This window comes from Salmo salar, chromosome 20 (genome assembly GCF_965601325.2).
Source record: "Salmo salar chromosome 20, fSalSal1, whole genome shotgun sequence".
Lineage (NCBI taxonomy): Eukaryota > Metazoa > Chordata > Actinopteri > Salmoniformes > Salmonidae > Salmo > Salmo salar.
In genome coordinates this window covers 91,398,747-91,417,524 of record NC_138310.1, presented here as the reverse complement: position 1 = coordinate 91,417,524, position 18,778 = coordinate 91,398,747, and the positions used below count along the sequence as shown (strand labels likewise).

The 18,778-nt window shown below is 43.4% G+C and overlaps 2 protein-coding genes across 2 annotated transcripts in view; one reads left to right on the top strand and one right to left on the bottom strand.

Annotated features, from left to right (window-relative positions):
- Positions 1-3,602, bottom strand: part of LOC106581552 (LHFPL tetraspan subfamily member 6 protein) — a 157,864-nt gene extending 154,262 nt beyond the window's left edge. Inside the window, exon 1 of the mRNA XM_045704121.2 lies at positions 3,166-3,602. The gene's annotated coding sequence lies outside the window, so the exon portion shown is untranslated. The remainder of the gene's footprint in view (positions 1-3,165) is intronic.
- Positions 3,603-9,254: 5,652 nt separating this feature from the next.
- Positions 9,255-18,778, top strand: part of cog6 (component of oligomeric golgi complex 6) — a 129,976-nt gene continuing 120,452 nt past the window's right edge. The window contains 4 exon segments of the mRNA NM_001173877.1: positions 9,255-9,409; positions 9,875-10,018; positions 10,469-10,540; positions 12,078-12,136. Of these exon segments, the coding sequence (NP_001167348.1) occupies positions 9,275-9,409; positions 9,875-10,018; positions 10,469-10,540; positions 12,078-12,136 (410 nt within the window). The 5' untranslated portion in view covers positions 9,255-9,274.

Genomic DNA, 18,778 nt, shown 5'->3' with positions numbered 1-18,778 from the left:
GTGTTATTTCTTATTAAAGTTACTCCTTGCTTCCCAACTCCCAGCGTACACGTTACATGCTGCTACCAGACTGTTATTATACTGCTCAATTTATACACTTGCCCCTCATCTCCCCCTTCCCAAATACACGTGTAAATATTGGGACTATAAATTATGCCTTCCTGTATTATACTGATGCTAAAATGTTTATTCTATTCTACTGAGACATTTACTTTATGTTCATATACTTAGTTTTATGATTCTTATTGTTGTTGCATTTTCGAGAAAGAACCTGCAAGCAAGCATTTCGTTGTACAATGTACACCATGCGTATCCCGTAAATACGTAAATACGACTAATAAAACTTGAAACTTGAAACACGATGGGCCCCTCATGGGTGCGTGCTTAGCCCCCTCCTGTACTCCCTGTTCACCAACGACTGTGGGCCGCGCACGACTCCAACACCATCATTAGGTTTGCTGACGACACAACGGTGGTTGGGCTGATTACCGACAACGATGAGACGGCCTATAGGGAGGTCAGTGACATGGCAGTGTGGTGCCAGGACAACAACCTCTCTCTCAACATCAGCAAGAGAAAGAAGCTGATGGTGGACTACAGGAAACCAGAGCGCCCAGCACGGCTCCAGCCACATCGACGGGGCTGTAGTGGAGCGGGTCGAGAGCTTCAAGTTCCTCAGTGTCAACATACTTTTTTTAAATTAATTTTTTTACATAATCGTATATAGGTTTATTTGAACAGTGAGAGACAGAATAACAACAACAAAATCCAGAAAAACGCATGTCAAAAATGTTATAAATTGATTTGCATTTTAATGAGGGAAATAAGTATTTGACCCCCTGTCAATCAGAAAGATTTCTGGCTCCCAGGTGTCTTCTATACAGGTAACGAGCTGAGATTAGGAGCACACTCTTAAAGGAAGTGCCCCTAATCTTAGTTTAAAAGACACCTGTCCACTAGAAGCAATCAATCAATCAGATTCCAAACTCTCCACCATGGCCAAGACCAAAGAGCTCTCCAAGGATATCAGGGACAAGATTGTAGACCTACACAAGGCTGGAATGGGCTACAAGACCATTGCCAAGCAGCTTGGTAAGAAGGTGACAACAGTTGGTGTAATTATTCGCAAATGGAAGAACCACAAAAGAACTGTCAATCTCCCTCGGCCTGGGGCTCCATGCAAGATCTCACCTCGTGGAGTTGCAATGATCATGAGAACGGTGAGGAATCAGCCCAGAACTACACGGGAGGTTCTTGTCAATGATCTCAAGGCAGCTGGGACCATAGTCACCAAGAAAACAATTGGTAACACACTACGCCGTGAAGGACTTAAATCCTGCAGAGCCCACAAGGTCCCCCTGCTCAAGAAAGCACATATATATGCCCGTCTGAAGTTTGCCAATGAACATCTGAATGATTCAGAGGACAACTGGGTGAAAATGTTGTGGTCAGATGAGACCAAAATGGAGCTCTTTAGCATCAACTCAACTCGCCGTGTTTGGAGGAGGAGGAATGCTGCCTATGACCCCAAAGAACACCATCCCCACCGTCAAACATGGAGGTGGAAACATTATGCTTTGGGGGTGTTTTTCTGCTAAGGGGACAGGACAACTTCACCGCATCAAAGGGACGATGGACGGGGCCATGTACCGTCAAATCTTGGGTGAGAACCTCCTTCCCTCAGCCAGGGCATTGAAAATGGGTCATGGATGGGTATTCCAGCATGACAATGTCCCAAAACACACGGCCAAGGCAACAAAGGAGTGGCTCAAGAAGAAGCACATTAAGGTCCTGGAGTGGCCTAGCCAGTCTCCAGACCTTAATCCCATAGAAAATCTGTGGAGGGAGCTGAAGGTTCGAGTTGCCAAACGTCAGCCTCGAAACCTTAATGACTTGGAGAAGATCTGCAAAGAGGAGTGGGACAAAATCCCTCCTGAGATGTGTGCAAACCTGGTGGCCAACTACAAGAAACGTCTGAACCTCTGTGATTGCCAACAAGGGTTTTGCCACCAAGTACTAAATCATGTTTTGCAGAGGGGTCAAATACTTATTTCCCTCATTAAAATGCAAATCAATTTATAACATTTTTCACATGCGTTTTTCTGGATTTTTTTGTTGTTATTCTGTCTCTCACTGTTCAAATAAACCTACCATTAAAATTATAGACTGATCATTTCTTTGTCAGTGGGCAAACGTACAAAATCAGCAGGGGATCAAATACTTTTTTCCCTCACTGTATACAGCCCAGTTGTCGTTATTCATTGTGTATTCATTCCTTGTGCTGTTATTTTTCTATTATTATAAAAAATATAATTATAAATATATCTCTACATTGTTGGGCAGGGCCTTTAGGTAAACATTTCACTGTTAGTCTACACATGTTGTTTACGATACATGTGAAAAATAACATTTGATTTGAGTTAACAAGTCGGAAATGTCTGAGTTTTCTAGCTCTGACTAGCAAGTGAACACGGCATCATATTCACAAGAGCAAACACTGTTCCAGATAAATATGAAAAAGAGGCAAAATCATATATGCTATTACACACAAAAAAAAATGCAATGCATCTCACTTTATTCAAATCAATTCTCACACACATCTTCAGTTGCTGCATGTGCAGAATTCTACCAAGCAGAGAGAAAGAGCACGCAAGACTGAGCGCATCAAAGACAACTGAGAATGTAACACAAAGGGGATTCATCATTTTCCTCTTCTTCTATTCCTCCCATAATTCATTCACAAATAAATGCCTATTAATCTAGGTTTATAGTCTCCAATTAATCTAGGTTTACAGTCTCCGGTGTAACGTAGCCAGCCTATTGGTTTGCAACACTGGCTAGATGATGATGATGATGCTCTGGAGAAGAACCCGTAATAATAATGAATAGGCGATAACTGTCTTTTACATTTTTACGCACACGAATGTGTTTTGCACTAGACTAGTGGATTATTAAAATGTGTTTGATACGTTATTTATCAAGTATGGTGAACTCCTCCGGAATGCACAGAGAAGCAGCCCGTGGAGGACGTGAAGAGTGGGGGACGGGGACAAGCCTGTGTGACAAAGCTGAACTCTACTCGGGTACAGAAGAAACAATCTACAAATCTAACAATGTTTCCAAATACACGACAAAAGTAACACATAAAAAGACAACTTAGCCTACATGATGAACGACTTGGTTGTTAGATTAGTCTTCTGGTCTTAATTCCCATTCGCGGAGAAAACAGAAAACTGAAACTAACTTCACAGATCGACCAACAAAAAAAAATAAAAAATAATCCCAAAATAATTATCCCCAAAATAGGCAATAGCATCGAGGGAAGAAAAAAACAGCAACTTTCAGCGTTGATGAGCAATGTAGTAGTTGGTAACAGAGATCCCCAAATATGTTATGTTGCTGTGAGCAGTGAAAGAGAGTGAAAAGAGAAACGCAGCGGACAGAGCTGGAGTTGAAGCTGACGCCAACCGCGGAACCACATCCAGACCGTTGTGAGCGGAGAGTCGGTGAAACGCGCTCTACAGGGGAACATCAATCACACAAAACGTCCGTCCAGGGGCGGCCGTGCGGCTCCGAGTACAGCTGCCAGCGTGTAGTTCCGAAAACCGGAAATGAGATAGCATTTTCCTACCATAGTTCGTTGGCCATAGAGCTCGCCAGCGTGTAGTCCTAAAAACCGGAAATTATTTACCTCTGGTTCATTCAGCCATTCATACCTATACACTAAATTAATAGGGATGTTGGAATAAAGGCCTGAAATAAGGTCGGAGGTTAACACAGGATCAGTCGGTTAACATGACCTTTAATAGGTATGACGCCTTTATGTGTTTTTTTTTTTTTAAATGACATAAATGCTTATAAAGGTCTGCTTACCAGCTTGAACAAAAACGTAAGGATGGTATATTGTTTTGCTCAATGCTGCAACCATATCTCTATAGCTGGAAGGTGTTCGTTTTATAGCTTCTTGAATTAACGTTATGTTGTCCATAGGAGAATTTGTTTCTGTCTGATAAGGTCAATTAAGCCTGTTAGATAGACATCAAAAGGCATGCAGACCTGAGGTGTAGTTTTATTTTTATTTGTTTTACATGTTAGCACATCATTAGGTTTTTACTCGTTTTGATTAGGATAAATGCTTCAAAATTCCCAAAAAGGGATGTTGACTGATGAAGATTAACTCATTAAAATCAAACGTATAAGATCTCCCAAGCCAGTGTTTAATACAGAGCTTATTTTTATTATTTATCCAAAAAAGCCTACAAAAAGTTAATTAATTTCCCCATAGGGGGAGTTAATCTCTGTTAGTGCCTATAAAAATGTCATTATTATTGCTCTATATACCAAATATGATCTATTATATTGGCACAATAGTCAAGTGACCGCTCTAACAATGGAAAAACATGTCCTCAAAGATGAAAGACAAGTGGGAGGAGGGGAGATCAGGTGGGACCATTCTTGTCGATGAGAGAGCAGATACGCATGTAAACAACAGGCATAACTCCTAGATAAAGTCGTTTTTTTCCCCAAAGTTGCTGAAATGCAATGTGTGTCCACTTATATCAGTGCATTTGTAACAACCTAACCATTACTAAACTTCTATTCGGTCGAATGAGCCTCACGTAGCAAATTAGCAATTACATTTTTTGTTGGCCAAAAATCGACCTCCATTCTAAAATTGCTCACTTTGTGGTCTTATTTTCGTGGACAGATTTTGGGCGGAGTAAACTCTCTCTCTTCGTCTCTTCCTCTCTGTCTATAGTCCACTTGTATCATCTCTCTCTCTCAATTCAATGTAAGGGCTTTATTGGCATGTGAAACATATTTTAACATTGCCAAAGCAAGTGAAGTAGATAATAAACTGAAGTGAAGTAGATAATAAACTGAAGTGAAGTAGATAATAAACTGAAGTGAAGTAGATAATAAACTGAAGTGAAGTAGATAATAAACTGAAGTGAAGTAGATAATAAACTGAAGTGAAGTAGATAATAAACTGAAGTGAAGTAGATAATAAACTGAAGTGAAGTAGATAATAAACTGAAGTGTAATAAAACAAAAACTAATAGTAAACATTACACTCACAAAAGTTCCTCTCTCCCCCCTCTCACCCTCTCCCCCCCTCTCACCCTCTCCCCCCCTCTCACTCTCTCTCTCACCCTCTCTCTCTCCCCACTCTCACCCTCTCTCCTCCCCCTCTCACTCTCTCTCCCCTCGCTCACCCTCTCTCTCCCCCCACTCTCACTCTCTCTCCCCACTCTCACCCTCTCTCTCACCCTCTCTCTCCCCCCCCTCTCACTCTCTCTCTCCCCCCTCTCACTCTCTCCCCCCCCTCTCACTCTCTCCCCCCCTCTCACTCTCTCTCTCACCCTCTCACCCCTCTCTCCCCCCACTCTCACCCTCTCTCTCACCCTCTCTCTCCCCCCTCTCACTCTCTCTCCCCCCTCTCACCCTCTCTCTCACCCTCTCTCTCCCCCCACTCTCACTCTCTCTCCCCACTCTCACCCTCTCTCTCACCCTCTCTCTCCCCCCTCTCACTCTCTCCCCCCCACTCTCACCCTCTCTCTCACCCTCTCTCTCCCCCCCTCTCACCTCTCTCTCTCTCTCTCTCTCTCTCTCTCTCTCTCTCTCTCTCTCTCTCTCTCTCTCTCTCTCTCTCTCTCCCCCTCTCATTCTCTCCCTCCCCCTCTCACTCTCTCTCTCACCCTCTCACTTTCTCTCTCACTCTCTCTCTCCCCCTCTCACACTCTCTCTCCCCCTCTCACTTTCTCTCCCCCCTCTCACTCTCTCTCCCTTTCTCTCTCCCTTTCTCTCTCTCTCCCTCTCTCTAACTACCTCTCCCTCTCTCTCTCTCTCTCCCCCCTCACTCTCTCTGCCCCTCTCACCCTCTCCCTCTCTCTCCCCCTCTCACGCTCTCTCCCTCTCTCTCTAACCGCCTCTTCCTCACTCTCTCTCTCCATCTCGTTCTCTTCCTCTCTCAATTTCAATGTCATTCTCCCTCTCTCTTTCCTCCCACCTCTCTCTCTCCTACTCTCTCTCTCTCACACACACACACACACACACACACACACACACACACACACACACACACACACACACACACACACACACACACACACACACACACACACACACACACACAAACACACAAACACTTAAGAAACTTGAGATTGTGGAATTAAATGGCATTATAATGCAACATTAGTTTCCTTCTACATTTTATTTCTAAATCAGATCTGGGCTATGGCAATGTTTTCTGATGGGCCACCTACAATGCCTGTGAGTGTTTCACTGAAAAAGAGGCCAACCAAATAGACATAATGCTGATGAAAAATGTGTGTGTCAAGCTGGAGATAAAGCAGAGGGAGGATGCAGCAGCCCAGTGGAGTTAGAAAAACCAAGATGAGAGAACATGGCTGTGAATTATTCACACAATCTCTCTCTCTCTGTTTTGTTTTGTGCTTCATTCTATAGCTAGAGGACTCCTGATATCTCCTAGAGTGATATATATCATTTTTTTTTGTGTGTGTTTGTCTTTATCTGTTGTGGTCTATCTAGTACTGTATTTTTGCTAGCTAGGGCCATCTACTTTAAGTGCTGCCTGTCTTTCCAGTAGCCTAGTTGGAGTGTGAACTGTTACTGTAACAGCTTATGGTTGTTGACACATCAACCAGGAACTTGTTTTGCTCTTTTGTAGCTTTGCCAACTACGTGTGTGTATTTTATACCTCTCCCTGTAGGCCAGGGTTCATCAACTAGCTTCAGCCAGGGGCGTTTTTTTTTCTCTTTTTCTTGAGCAGATTGTCGGGGAGCCGGAATGTAATTCCTAATAATTTGTAGACTGCAAACTGACTGCAAGAAGCCCAAACAGATATAATATTTGACTAAAACATCATTATTTCAAATCATCATCATTTTGTTGTTGTAATTTGTACATTTCTTTGCTCAGAAAACATTTACATTTTAGTCATTTAGCAGACACTCTTATCCAGAGCAACTTACAGTAGTGAATGCATAGATTTTTTTTAGTTGTACCTGCCCCCCGTGGGAATTGAACCCACAACTGTGGCATTGCACACACCATGCTGGCGTTGCAAACACCATGCTCTACCAACTGAGCCACAGGGACATTGGGGGCTAAATAAAACCACACGTGGGACAAATTCGGGCCCGTGGGCCGCCAGTTGGGGTACACTGCTGTTAACTTTACAGACGCTCCCTACTCCTTGGCTGCAACCGTTCTAAGATAGTGTACCCTGCTGTTGACTTTACAGACGCTCCCTACTCCTTGGCTGCAACCGTTCTAAGATAGTGTACCCTGCTGTTTACTTTACAGAAGCTCCCTACTCCTTGGCTGCAACCGTTCTAAGATAGTGTACCCTGCTGTTGACTTTACAGACGCTCCCTACTCCTTGGCTGCAACCGTTCTAAGATAGTGTACCCTGCTGTTTACTTTACAGACGCTCCCTACTCCTTGGCTGCAACCGTTCTAAGATAGTGTACCCTGCTGTTGACTTTACAGACGCTCCCTACTCCTTGGCTGCAACCGTTCTAAGATAGTGTACCCTGCTGTTGACTTTACAGACGCTCCCTACTCCTTGGCTGCAACCGTTCTAAGATAGTGTACCCTGCTCTGCAACCGTTCTAAGATAGTGTACCCTGCTGTTTACTTTACAGACGCTCCCTACTCCTTGGCTGCAACCGTTCTAAGATAGTGTACCCTGCTGTTGACTTTACAGACGCTCCCTACTCCTTGGCTGCAAGAATGCCGAGTTCATCTCAGACTAAGCTGCACTTCAGTCCCTTGACTTTTCTGTCCCTGACGGAAACATGGATCACACCAGAGAACACTGCTGCTCCAGCTGCTCTTCCTTCATCTGACTATGTTTTCTCTCAAAGTCCGTGCGCATCTGGTCGTCGCGGTGGTGGCACAGGTCTACTCATTTCTCCTAAAACGAGATTTTCTCTTTTCTCTTGTCCATCTCCTCATTTTAATTCCATGCTGTCACTGTCCCGTGTCCACACAAGCTTAACGTTATTGTCATCAATCGCCCACCAGGTGCCCTTCTTTCCAACTTTCCCTTTCCCCTCCTTGCCTCTTTTAACCTCACCCTATCCCAATCCCCTCCAACTCACAAGACAGGCAATACGCTTGACCTCATCTTTACTAGAGGCTGTTCTCCTACTAATCTCACTGTAACCCCCCTCCAGGTCTGTTCTCCTACTAATCTCACTGTAACCCCCCTCCAGGTCTCTGTTCTCCTACTAATCTCACTGTAACCCCCCTCCAGGTCTCCCTCTCCTCCAACCCTAACCACTCAGCCCCTCCCCCTCCAGGTCTCCCTCTCCTCCAACCCTAACCACTCAGCCCCTCCCCAGATGGTCATGCGCCGTCACAATCTTTGCTCTTCTCTCCCAAAACCAGCTTCCCCCTGAGTCCCTGCCCATCTTCTAAAAACATCTGAAACCCTACCTCTTCAAACAGTATCTTAAATAATCCTCCTCCTCACCTCGACCCACCCTCCACAATTAATTATAAAAAATAAATAATAATAAATTAAACCTGAACCCCCCTCCACCCCCCTCTGACTCTACTGATGGCAACGTTATTGAGGAAAAATGTACTCTCTATACATGTGATATGTGGTTCTCCCATCTAGCTGTCTTAAGATGAATGCACTCACTGTAAATTACTAAATTACAACAAAAAAAAAATGTATGTGTGCATGAGAGAGAGAGAGAGAGGGAGAGAGAGAGAGAGAGAGAGATAGATAGAGATAGAGAGAGAGAGAGAGAGATAGAGAGAGAGAGAGAGAGAGAGAGAGAGAGAGAGAGACCACTGAAAGACATAACCTTGTTTCCCTCTGAGAGGTCTAGAGTGAACACGGAGAAGGACACGATCCAATTCCTCTACCGTGTAATGCAATAGTATCTGTGACTGTGTAGCTATCCAGTGTATTTATTCTGTGTCATTGTGGGGGTTTTCACACCCTCACTAGATTATTTATGTTGGTCCCATGTGTTTTCTTTGTTTACCTTGTTGTTCTTTATGACCGTCATACTATATAACCAATATGAATTCTATAATTTGTAAGGGGTTCATGCACACAACATAAATTGTTACTCTGTAATCGAATAATAAAGTATACTACTGGTTATAATAAGGGTTGTACTACACAAAGGCAGAACTATTTCTGCCTTTGTGTTCTATGTATCTACCCGGACATTTATTGCCGACGCACCAAACATCTTCCTGGTTGACGTGGAGAAGATTGTTTACGATGTCAGAGAATAAAGTCGAAATGTCAACTGAAACCGCTTTAATTCAAAACAGTGGCAATGTGCCTTCTCAGCAGAATAACCCACTGTCTAGGAAACTCAATAAAATCCTAGAGACCAGGCTAGATAATGACAAGGTAAGACCAAGTCGTCGTTGATGAAAATGACTGGTCAAATCTCAACGCTAGCTAGTAGGAACGCATATATACAGCACTTGTCATCTCCTATCTAGCAAGCTGACCTTAGTAGCTAATTGATTCCTCTATTTTATTTGATATTTAATTCCTCAAAGCCTATGGAGAAATTAATGTTTTATTTATTTATTTTTTAATGAACGACTAAAATAAGGTCTGTGGTAAAATCGTATACGTTTTGTTCGTCGAGCGACGCCACTGTGAATTTTGAAGTGTTTATGTAGTCAAAACAAGAACATTAAAGCTTCGTAATTCATAAATGTTATCTGACTGTTATTATCGCATAGAACAACATCTAAGCCTGTGTTTAACCACAGACCATAGAAACAGCATGTTATTCATTTGCCAACTTTAGCTGATTCCAGTGTTAGCCAATATCGCAACGATAACATCCCTCTTGTATTGCAGGAGATGTTGGAGGCGCTGAAGGCTCTGTCTGTGTTCTTCACAGAGAACAGTCTTCGGACCCGTCGGAACCTGCGGGGGGACATCGAGAGACGGAGCCTGAACATCAACGAAGAGTTTGCCAGGATATTTAAAGATGTCAAAGAGGTAGCTAGTTAAAGTTTAACTAGACTTTAGACTACAGGAGGTGGGGGGACTGAAAGCAGAGCTGAGTGTGCCGGGTTGTGGTGCTGCTGGAGAACAGAACCCTCGCGGCTAATATTCTGCTTATCATGGTAGCCTGTCCAGTTCCAGTAGTCAGTGTGATCAAACACACATCCTTTAGTAGGCTGCAGGGCGACAATAGAGCCTGCACACTCGTAAATACCCTTTTTATATCCAGTTCAAGTGCAAATGTCCGAATCACCAATGGTCGAGTCACAAGTCGTGAAAATCAGACTTGAGTCAGAGAGTCCTGGACTCGAGTACTACAACACTGGTACAGTGTAATACAGATAGTTATTTGGCTTCTTCATTTGTTAAATTCTGCAAGAAGCCCTGATAACCTTTGCAGGCTGATTGGCTGACTGTCTTTGACATGTTTTTGCTTCCTCCTAGGAGCTTGAGAGTGTGCACGAGGACGTCCAGGCCATGAGCACCTGTTGTGAAGAGATGACTAACAGATTGAAGGTATCTATCTAACTACTGTAAAATCACCTGTTGTGAAGAGATGACTAACAGATTGAATGTACAGTTGAAGTCAGAAGTTTACATACATTTAGGTTGGAGTCATTAAAACTTGTTTTTCAACCACTCCACTTAACAAACTATAGTTTTGGCAAGTCGGTTAGGACATCTACTTTGTGCATGACACAAGTCATTTTTCCAACAATTGTTTACAGACAGATTATTTCACTTATAATTCACTGTATCACAATTCCAGTGGGTCAGAAGTTTACATACACTAAGTTGACTGTGCCTTTAAACAGCTTGGAAAGTTTCAGAAAATGATGTCATGGCTTTAGAAGCTTCTGATAGGCTAATTGACATCATTTGAGTCAATTGGAGGTCTACCTGTGGATGTATTTCAAGGCCTACCTTCAAACTCAGTGCCTCTTTGCTTGACATCATGGGAAAATCAAAAGAAATTAGCCAAGACCTCAGAAAAAAAATTGTAGACGTCCACAAGTCTGGTTCATCCTTGGGAGCAATTTCCAAGCGCATAAATGTACCAAGTTCATCTGTACAAACAATAGTACGCAAGTATAAACACCATGGGACCACGCAGCCGTCATACCGCTCAGGAAGGAGACTTGTTCTGTCTCCTGGAGATGAAGGTACTTTGTTGCGAAAAGTGCAAATCAATCCCAGAACAACAGCAAAGGACCTTGTGAAGATGCTGGAGGAAACGGGTACAGAAGTATTTATATCCACAGTAAAACGAGTCCTATATCGACATAACCTGAAAGGCTGCTCAGCAAGGAAGAAGCCACTGCTCCAAAACTGCCATATAAAAAGCCAGACTACAGTTTGCAACTGCACATGGGGACAACTTTATCTGATTGAAGTTGCCTCCCGAGTGGCGCAGCCGTGTAAGGCACTGCATCTCAGTGCTAAAGGCGTCACTACAGACCCTGGTTCGATTCCAGGCTGTATAGCAACCGGCCTTGATTTGGAGTCCCATAGGGCGGCGCACAATAGGCCCAGCGCTGTCCGGGTTAGGGTTTGACCCGGGGTAGGCTGTCATTGTACATAACAATTTGTTCTTAACTGACTTGCCTAGTTAAATAAAGGTTAAATAAAAATAAATATCTATCTAACTACTGTAAATCACCTGTTAAGAGATGACCAACAGATTAAAGGTATCTAGCTACTGTAAATCACCTGTTAAGAGATGACCAACAGATTAAAGGTATCTAACTACTGTAAATCACCTGTTAAGAGATGACCAACAGATTAAAGGTATCTAGCTACTGTAAATCACCTGTTAAGAAATGACCAACAGATTAAAGGTATCTAGCTACTGTAAATCACTTTCAAAACAGACATGGGCTGCGTCTCTAATAGCTCCCTATTCCCTATATAGTGAACTACTTTTGACCCGGGCACTTGACACATACAACAGTAGTTCTTTAGGCTAAAAAAATAATGTATTTCGTTAATTTCTTTCAGTTGAGGTGACTGTGAAGAACTTTAATTACTTATGGGTTTCTGTGTGTTTCAACAGGCAGCCAAGGATCAGACCCAGGACTTGATAGTGAAGACCAACAAGCTGCAGGGAGAGAAGTGAGTAAACTTGGTTCATGGAGGGGAGGATGTTAAGGCTACATGTGTAACTGGTGGGATCTGAACTCTTGGTCTCGCGCTCTGGAAACCAATGTCTTAATAACTGGTGGGATCTGAACCCTGGTCTCGCGCTCTGGAAACCAACGTTTTAACTGGTGGGATCTGAACCCTGGACTCGCGCTCTAGAAACCAATGTCTTAATAACTGGTGGGATCTGAACCCTGGACTCGCGCTCTAGAAACCAATGTCTTAATAACTGGTGGGATCTGAACCCTGGTCTCGCGCTCTGGAAACCAACGTTTTAACTGGTGGGATCTGAACCCTGGACTCGCGCTCTAGAAACCAATGTCTTAATAACTGGTGGGATCTGAACCCTGGACTCGCGCTCTAGAAACCAATGTCTTAATAACTGGTGGGATCTGAACCCTGGTCTCGTGCTCTGGAAACCAATGTCTTAATAACTGGTGGGATCTGAACCCTGGTCTCGCGCTCTGGAAACCAACGTTTTAACTGGTGGGATCTGAACCCTGGTCTCGTGCTCTGGAAACCAATGTCTTAATAACTGGTGGGATCTGAACCCTGGTCTCGTGCTCTGGAAACCAATGTCTTAACTGGTGGGATCTGAACCCTGGTCTCGCGCTCTGGAAACCAATGTCTTAACCTCTATGGGCAAGCGTCCCACCTACTCAACAGCCAGTGTAATCCCGTGGCGCGTTATTCAAATTCCTCAAAAATGCAAAAACTTCAATTTTTCAAACATATGACTATTTTACACCATTTTAAAGACAAGACTCTCGTTAATCTAACCACACTGTCCGATTTCAAAAAGGTTTTACAACGAAAGCAAAACATTAGATTATGTCAGCAGAGTACCCAGCCAGAAATAATCAGACACCCATTTTTCAAGCTAGCATATAATGTCACATAAACCCAAACCACAGCTAAATGCAGCACTCACCTTTGATGATCTTCATCAGATGACAACCCTAGGACATTATGTTATACAATACATGCATGTTTTGTTCAATCAAGTTCATATTTATATCAAAAACCAGCTTTTTACATTAGCATGTGACTAGCATTCCCACCGAACACTGCCGGTGAATTTACTAAATTACTCACGATAAACGTTCACAAAAAGCATAACAATTATTTTAAGAATTATAGATACAGAACTCCTCTATGCACTCGATATGTCCGATTTTAAAATAGCTTTTCGGTGAAAGCACATTTTGCAATATTCTCAGTAGATAGCCCGGCATCACAGGGCTAGCTATTTAGACACCCAGCAAGTTTAGCACTCACCAAAGTCAGATTTACTATAAGAAAAATGTTATTACCTTTGCTGTCTTCGTCAGAATGCACTCCCAGGACTTCTACTTCAATAACAAATGTTGGTTTGGTTCAAAATAATCCATTGTTATATCCAAATAGCGGCGTTTTGTTCGTGCGTTCAAGACACTATCCGAAAGGGTAAATAAGGGTGACGAGCATGGCGCAATTTGTGACAAAAAAATTATAAATATTCCATTACCGTACTTCGAAGCATGTCAACCGCTGTTTAAAATAAATTTTTATGCCATTTTTCTCATAAAAAAGCGATAATATTCCGACCGGGAATCTGCGTTTAGGTAAACAGACGAAAGAAAATAAAGCATGGGGTCGACTCGGGCACGCGCCTAAGCCCATAGTACTCTGATCGGCCACTTGCCAAACGCGATAAAGTGTTTCAGCCAGAGGCTGCCTCGATATCGTTCAGCTTTTTCCCGGGCTCTGAGAGCCTATGGGAGCCATAGGAAGTGTCACGTTATAGCAAACATCCTCAGTCTTCAATAAAAAGAGCCAAGATGAAACACAACTTGTCAGACAGGCCACTTCCTGCATGGAATCTTCTCAGGTTTTGGCCTGCCATATGAGTTCTGTTATACTCACAGACACCATTCAAACAGTTTTAGAAACTTTAGGGTGTTTTCTATCCAAAGCCAATAATTATATGCATATTCTAGTTACTGGACAGGAGTAGTAACCAGATTAAATCGGGTACGTTTTTTTATCCGGCCGTGTCAATACTGCCCCCTAGCCCTAACAGGTTAACTGGTGGGATCTGAACCCTGGTCTCACGCTCTGGAAACCAATGTCTTAATAACTGGTGGGATCTGAACCCTGGTCTCGCGCTCTGGAAACCAATGTCTTAATAACTGGTGGGATCTGAACCCTGGTCTCGCGCTCTAGAAACCAATGTCTTAATAACTGGTGGGATCTGAACCCTGGTCTCGCGCTCTAGAAACCAATGTCTTAATAACTGGTGGGATCTGAACCCTGGTCTCGCGCTCTGGAAACCAATGTCTTAATAACTGGTGGGATCTGAACCCTGGTCTCGCGCTCTGGAAACCAATGTCTTAATAACTGGTGGGATCTGAACCCTGGTCTCGCGCTCTAGAAACCAATGTCTTAATAACTGGTGGGATCTGAACCCTGGTCTCGCGCTCTGGAAACCAATGTCTTAAGAAAGATGCCCTTTTGGGTCGATGGTGACACAAAAACATTGCATTTCGCTAGACATCTGCTAAACCTGTGCAATGTGACCAGTAACATCTGATTCGATTTTTGATCAGAATACTTGTACTTCTTGATAAATTTGTCATTTGGCAGAATGTTGTGCTGATGACGATACAATGTTATTATCATGTTTCATTGAGTACGTTTACATGCACAGTAATACTGGGATGTTAAACTGGTTATGGCAGAAGGCTGAGTCTGGCATTAGTCATGTAAACACTATACTCTGCTTATCTTAATCGGCGAACGGTCAAAATCTAAGTGAGCATACGGCGATTAAAACACCTGGTTCTCTGAGCAATCTTTCAAATTATTAGGACATGTGAACCCCTTTAATCAGGGTCACGGCGGCGTGTTTGATCATCAGGGTCACGGCGGCGTGTTTGATCATCAGGGTCGCGGCGGCGTGTTTGATCAGGGTCACGGCGGCGTGTTTGATCAGGGTCGCGGCGGCGTGTTTGATCATCAGGGTCACGGCGGCGTGTTTGATCAGGGTCACGGCGGCATGTTTGATCATCAGGGTCGCGGCGGCGTGTTTGATCAGCCCACGTGCTAGCACCAGCCTCCCTTTTCAGCGCCAAGTGAAGTGAGTTCGGAACTATTGAATGCATGCGTCTCAAAGGAAATTTCACATAGAAACTTTATATGTCTGAACTCAGAATAAAATATGCTTCCCAAAAATAACATGGTCGCTGTGGTAGAAAATGTATTTTGATTGGTCATTTTCTGTGTTTATCCAAGTCCCATCAGGTAGTCTGATCTCAGATGTGTCCATGGAAACAGGATCAGGTAGTCTAAACAGGATTATTAGGGAAGTCGTTCTTCTTATTACATTAAAATGACTAATCTGTGTGTATGTAATCGTTGTCATTGTCACTACACTGGTTAAAGGAGGGGGAATTTAGGAGGTTAGTTGGAGTAGGGCACCCTTTAAAAAAAAAATATATATTTTAAACATTTTCTCTAAATAATCATTGTTGCACAATTAAAGGCCAATACACTGCGTTTTCAAAGCGTCAGGGATAATCTAATGAATTCAGGGCCTTCCACAACAATAAGACTCACTAATAATTTAATTATTTTATCAAAATAGTTTAACCAGCTTTTTTGCAATAATCACTCATCTGGCTTTCAAGTCTGTCTATGAAAATGATAAATTATATATATATATTTATTTTTTTTACCAGACCAATGCACAACCAACCTCTCATAATGGTCACCTGGTTGCAGGTGTTCAAGAACATGAACACAGGTCTCATAAATAATCTCTCAAGCACAAGCCCACGTGCTAGTGAGTAGCCAGCTCCTCTTTTTTTAATATTTCAAGTCTAGCCAATTTGGATCTATTTGCACGCTGACGAGGTCGGTAACAGTCGTCGGTCTCCAACGGTTTGAACAACACAGCCTGTTTAGATGTTGAAATCCAGTTTGCCTATCTGGACCAGATGATGCTTATTTCTCAGAATGAGAAACCGGTTGCCAGCTCCTTCATATAAATGCGTCTTTATTTATTTTTTTAATGCTCATCGCTAAATTTATAAAAAAACCCAGACTAGACCACTTAGCACATAAATTGGTGGCTGAAATTTTTACATTTAGTCATTTAGCAGACGCTCTTATCCAGAGCGACTTACAGTAGTGAATGCATACATTTCATACATTTAATTTCATACATTTCATACATTTTTTTTCTGTGATGGCCCCCCCGTGGGAATCGAACCCACAACCCTGGCGTTGCAAACACCATACTCTACCAACTGAGCTGCATGCCACGCGCAACAGAAACGGACCGTTCATTTTTCCACAACGTGTTCATTGATATTCTCGTTTTGGTAAGGTCTGCTCTGTTCTACATTTTGAGAGTTGAGACTTCAAAAGGGGATCGTTAGAGAAGGTTACATTCTCTGTTACAGTCGAACAATGGCTCTTAATGTGTTCCCATCTCCATATGACTGATTCTGTTGGACCAAACCTCAAATGCAAATATGCGAGTTTAAACCGCTTGTTGTCAAAGAGAAGTTATCTTTTATCTTTATTGTGAGTGACAGGAGGAGTAGGGGCTTGGTGTCACACAGCACAGGAAGAGGAGGGGCTTGGTGTCACACAGCACAGGAAGAGGAGGGGCTTGGTGTCACACAGCACAGGAGGAGGAGGGGCTTGGTGTCACACAGCACAGGAGGAGGAGGGGCTTGGTGTCACACAGCACAGGAGGAGGAGGGGCTTGGTGTCACACAGCACAGGAGGAGGAGGGGCTTGGTGTCACACAGCACAGGAGGAGGAGGGGCTTGGTGTCACACAGCACAGGAGGAGGAGGGGCTTGGTGTCACACAGCACAGGAGGAGGAGGGGCTTGGTGTCACACAGCACAGGAAGAGGAGGGGCTTGGTGTCACAGCACAGGAGGAGGAGGAGGGGCTTGGTGTCACACAGCACAGGAGGAGGAGGGGCTTGGTGTCACACAGCACAGGAAGAGGAGGGGCTTGGTGTCAGCACAGGAGGAGGAGGAGGGGCTTGGTGTCACACAGCACAGGAAGAGGAGGGGCTTGGTGTCACACAGCACAGGAAGAGGAGGGGCTTGGTGTCACACAGCACAGGAGGAGGAGGGGCTTGGTGTCACACAGCACAGGAAGAGGAGGGGCTTGGTGTCACACAGCACAGGAAGAGGAGGGGCTTGGTGTCACACAGCACAGGAAGAGGCGAGTCCAAAAAGACACAAGGCTCATAAAAATGAACAAAAAAATAAAACCCCTGATTCTTGCGAAACAGGCGTCGCGCTAAAATATCCATTTGAATGAATCTAATGAATTTCCACATATCGCCCAGCCCTAGAATACACAAGGTGTAATGTGGTTGTGGACCAGCAGTTTGTCTCCTCTTTATGTCAGTCACCTGCAGTCACTCAATTAGCCCATGTCCTCATTTTGTTTTAGGTTGGCAAGTTAGTCTAGCCAGCTATCTAAACTTGTAGTAATCATGGTGGAATTACCGACCGGGAGGCCCCCATTGATGTTGTTAGTCACTCTTCCTCCGATACCATATTAAAAACTACAAACATTTCTCTATACCCATGGCAAAATGTGTAGAATTGTAGCAAACTAGCTTTAAAACTGCAATAGTTTCTCCTATGCCCCATGGCAAAAATGTGTAGAATTGCAGGAAATCAACTCTTAAAAACACAAGGCTAGGGCGGGCTCTGACTGCGTGTGTGGGTAACGAGCTAGAGAAGAAGAAATTGCAGAGTTTACAGCCGACTAGCGCTAACTAACGTTAAAGGAATGTTCCAAACATTTTTTATTTATTTTTTTAACCTGAAAAATAGTTGTCCAGATCAAGGAATTAACATGTAGGACTGAATGAATAATTTCTGAAGCCATTTTGAACTACCGAAAAACTACAATCCTACATGTTCATAACGTGATCTGGACAACGATTTTTTTTTAGGTACAACATTTCTTAAAATGTTACTTTTAACGTTAAAACTCTGGAATTTCTCCTTCTCTAACTTGTTACCAATCTTCCAGTGTGTTTTTTAACATTTTTATTTAAACTAGGCAAGTCAGTTAAGAACAAATTCTTATTTTCAATGACGGCCTAGGAACAGTGGGTTAACTGCCTTGTTCAGGAGGCTGAACGACAGATTTTTACCTTGTCGGCTTGGGGATTCGATCCAGCAACCTTTCGGTTACTAGTCCAACTCTCTAACCACTAGGCTACGCTGCCGCTCCATGTGCCATCATGCCCAAAACATGTATGGCTTTTACAATGAGCAATGGAGTTGGCAAGAGCACAAACAGATCTGGGAGCAGGCTATGGCCATTTCTCACCTGGGTTTCGCTCGGCTGGTTTTTGTTCCTCCATCACTCCTCTCTTCCTGTGTGTCACCTTCTAGTCAGGGGGATTGTGCTAGTGAAGCGAGGAATGGCCAACTGTACATCACAGCTGTCGCTGTTACCTTTTGCCAACAATTTATACACACACACACACACACACACACACACACACACACACACACACGCTGAGCTTCTGAACAAGAGCAGTCATTTTACATTGATCAGATGCTCTTATCTAGAGCAACATACAGGAGC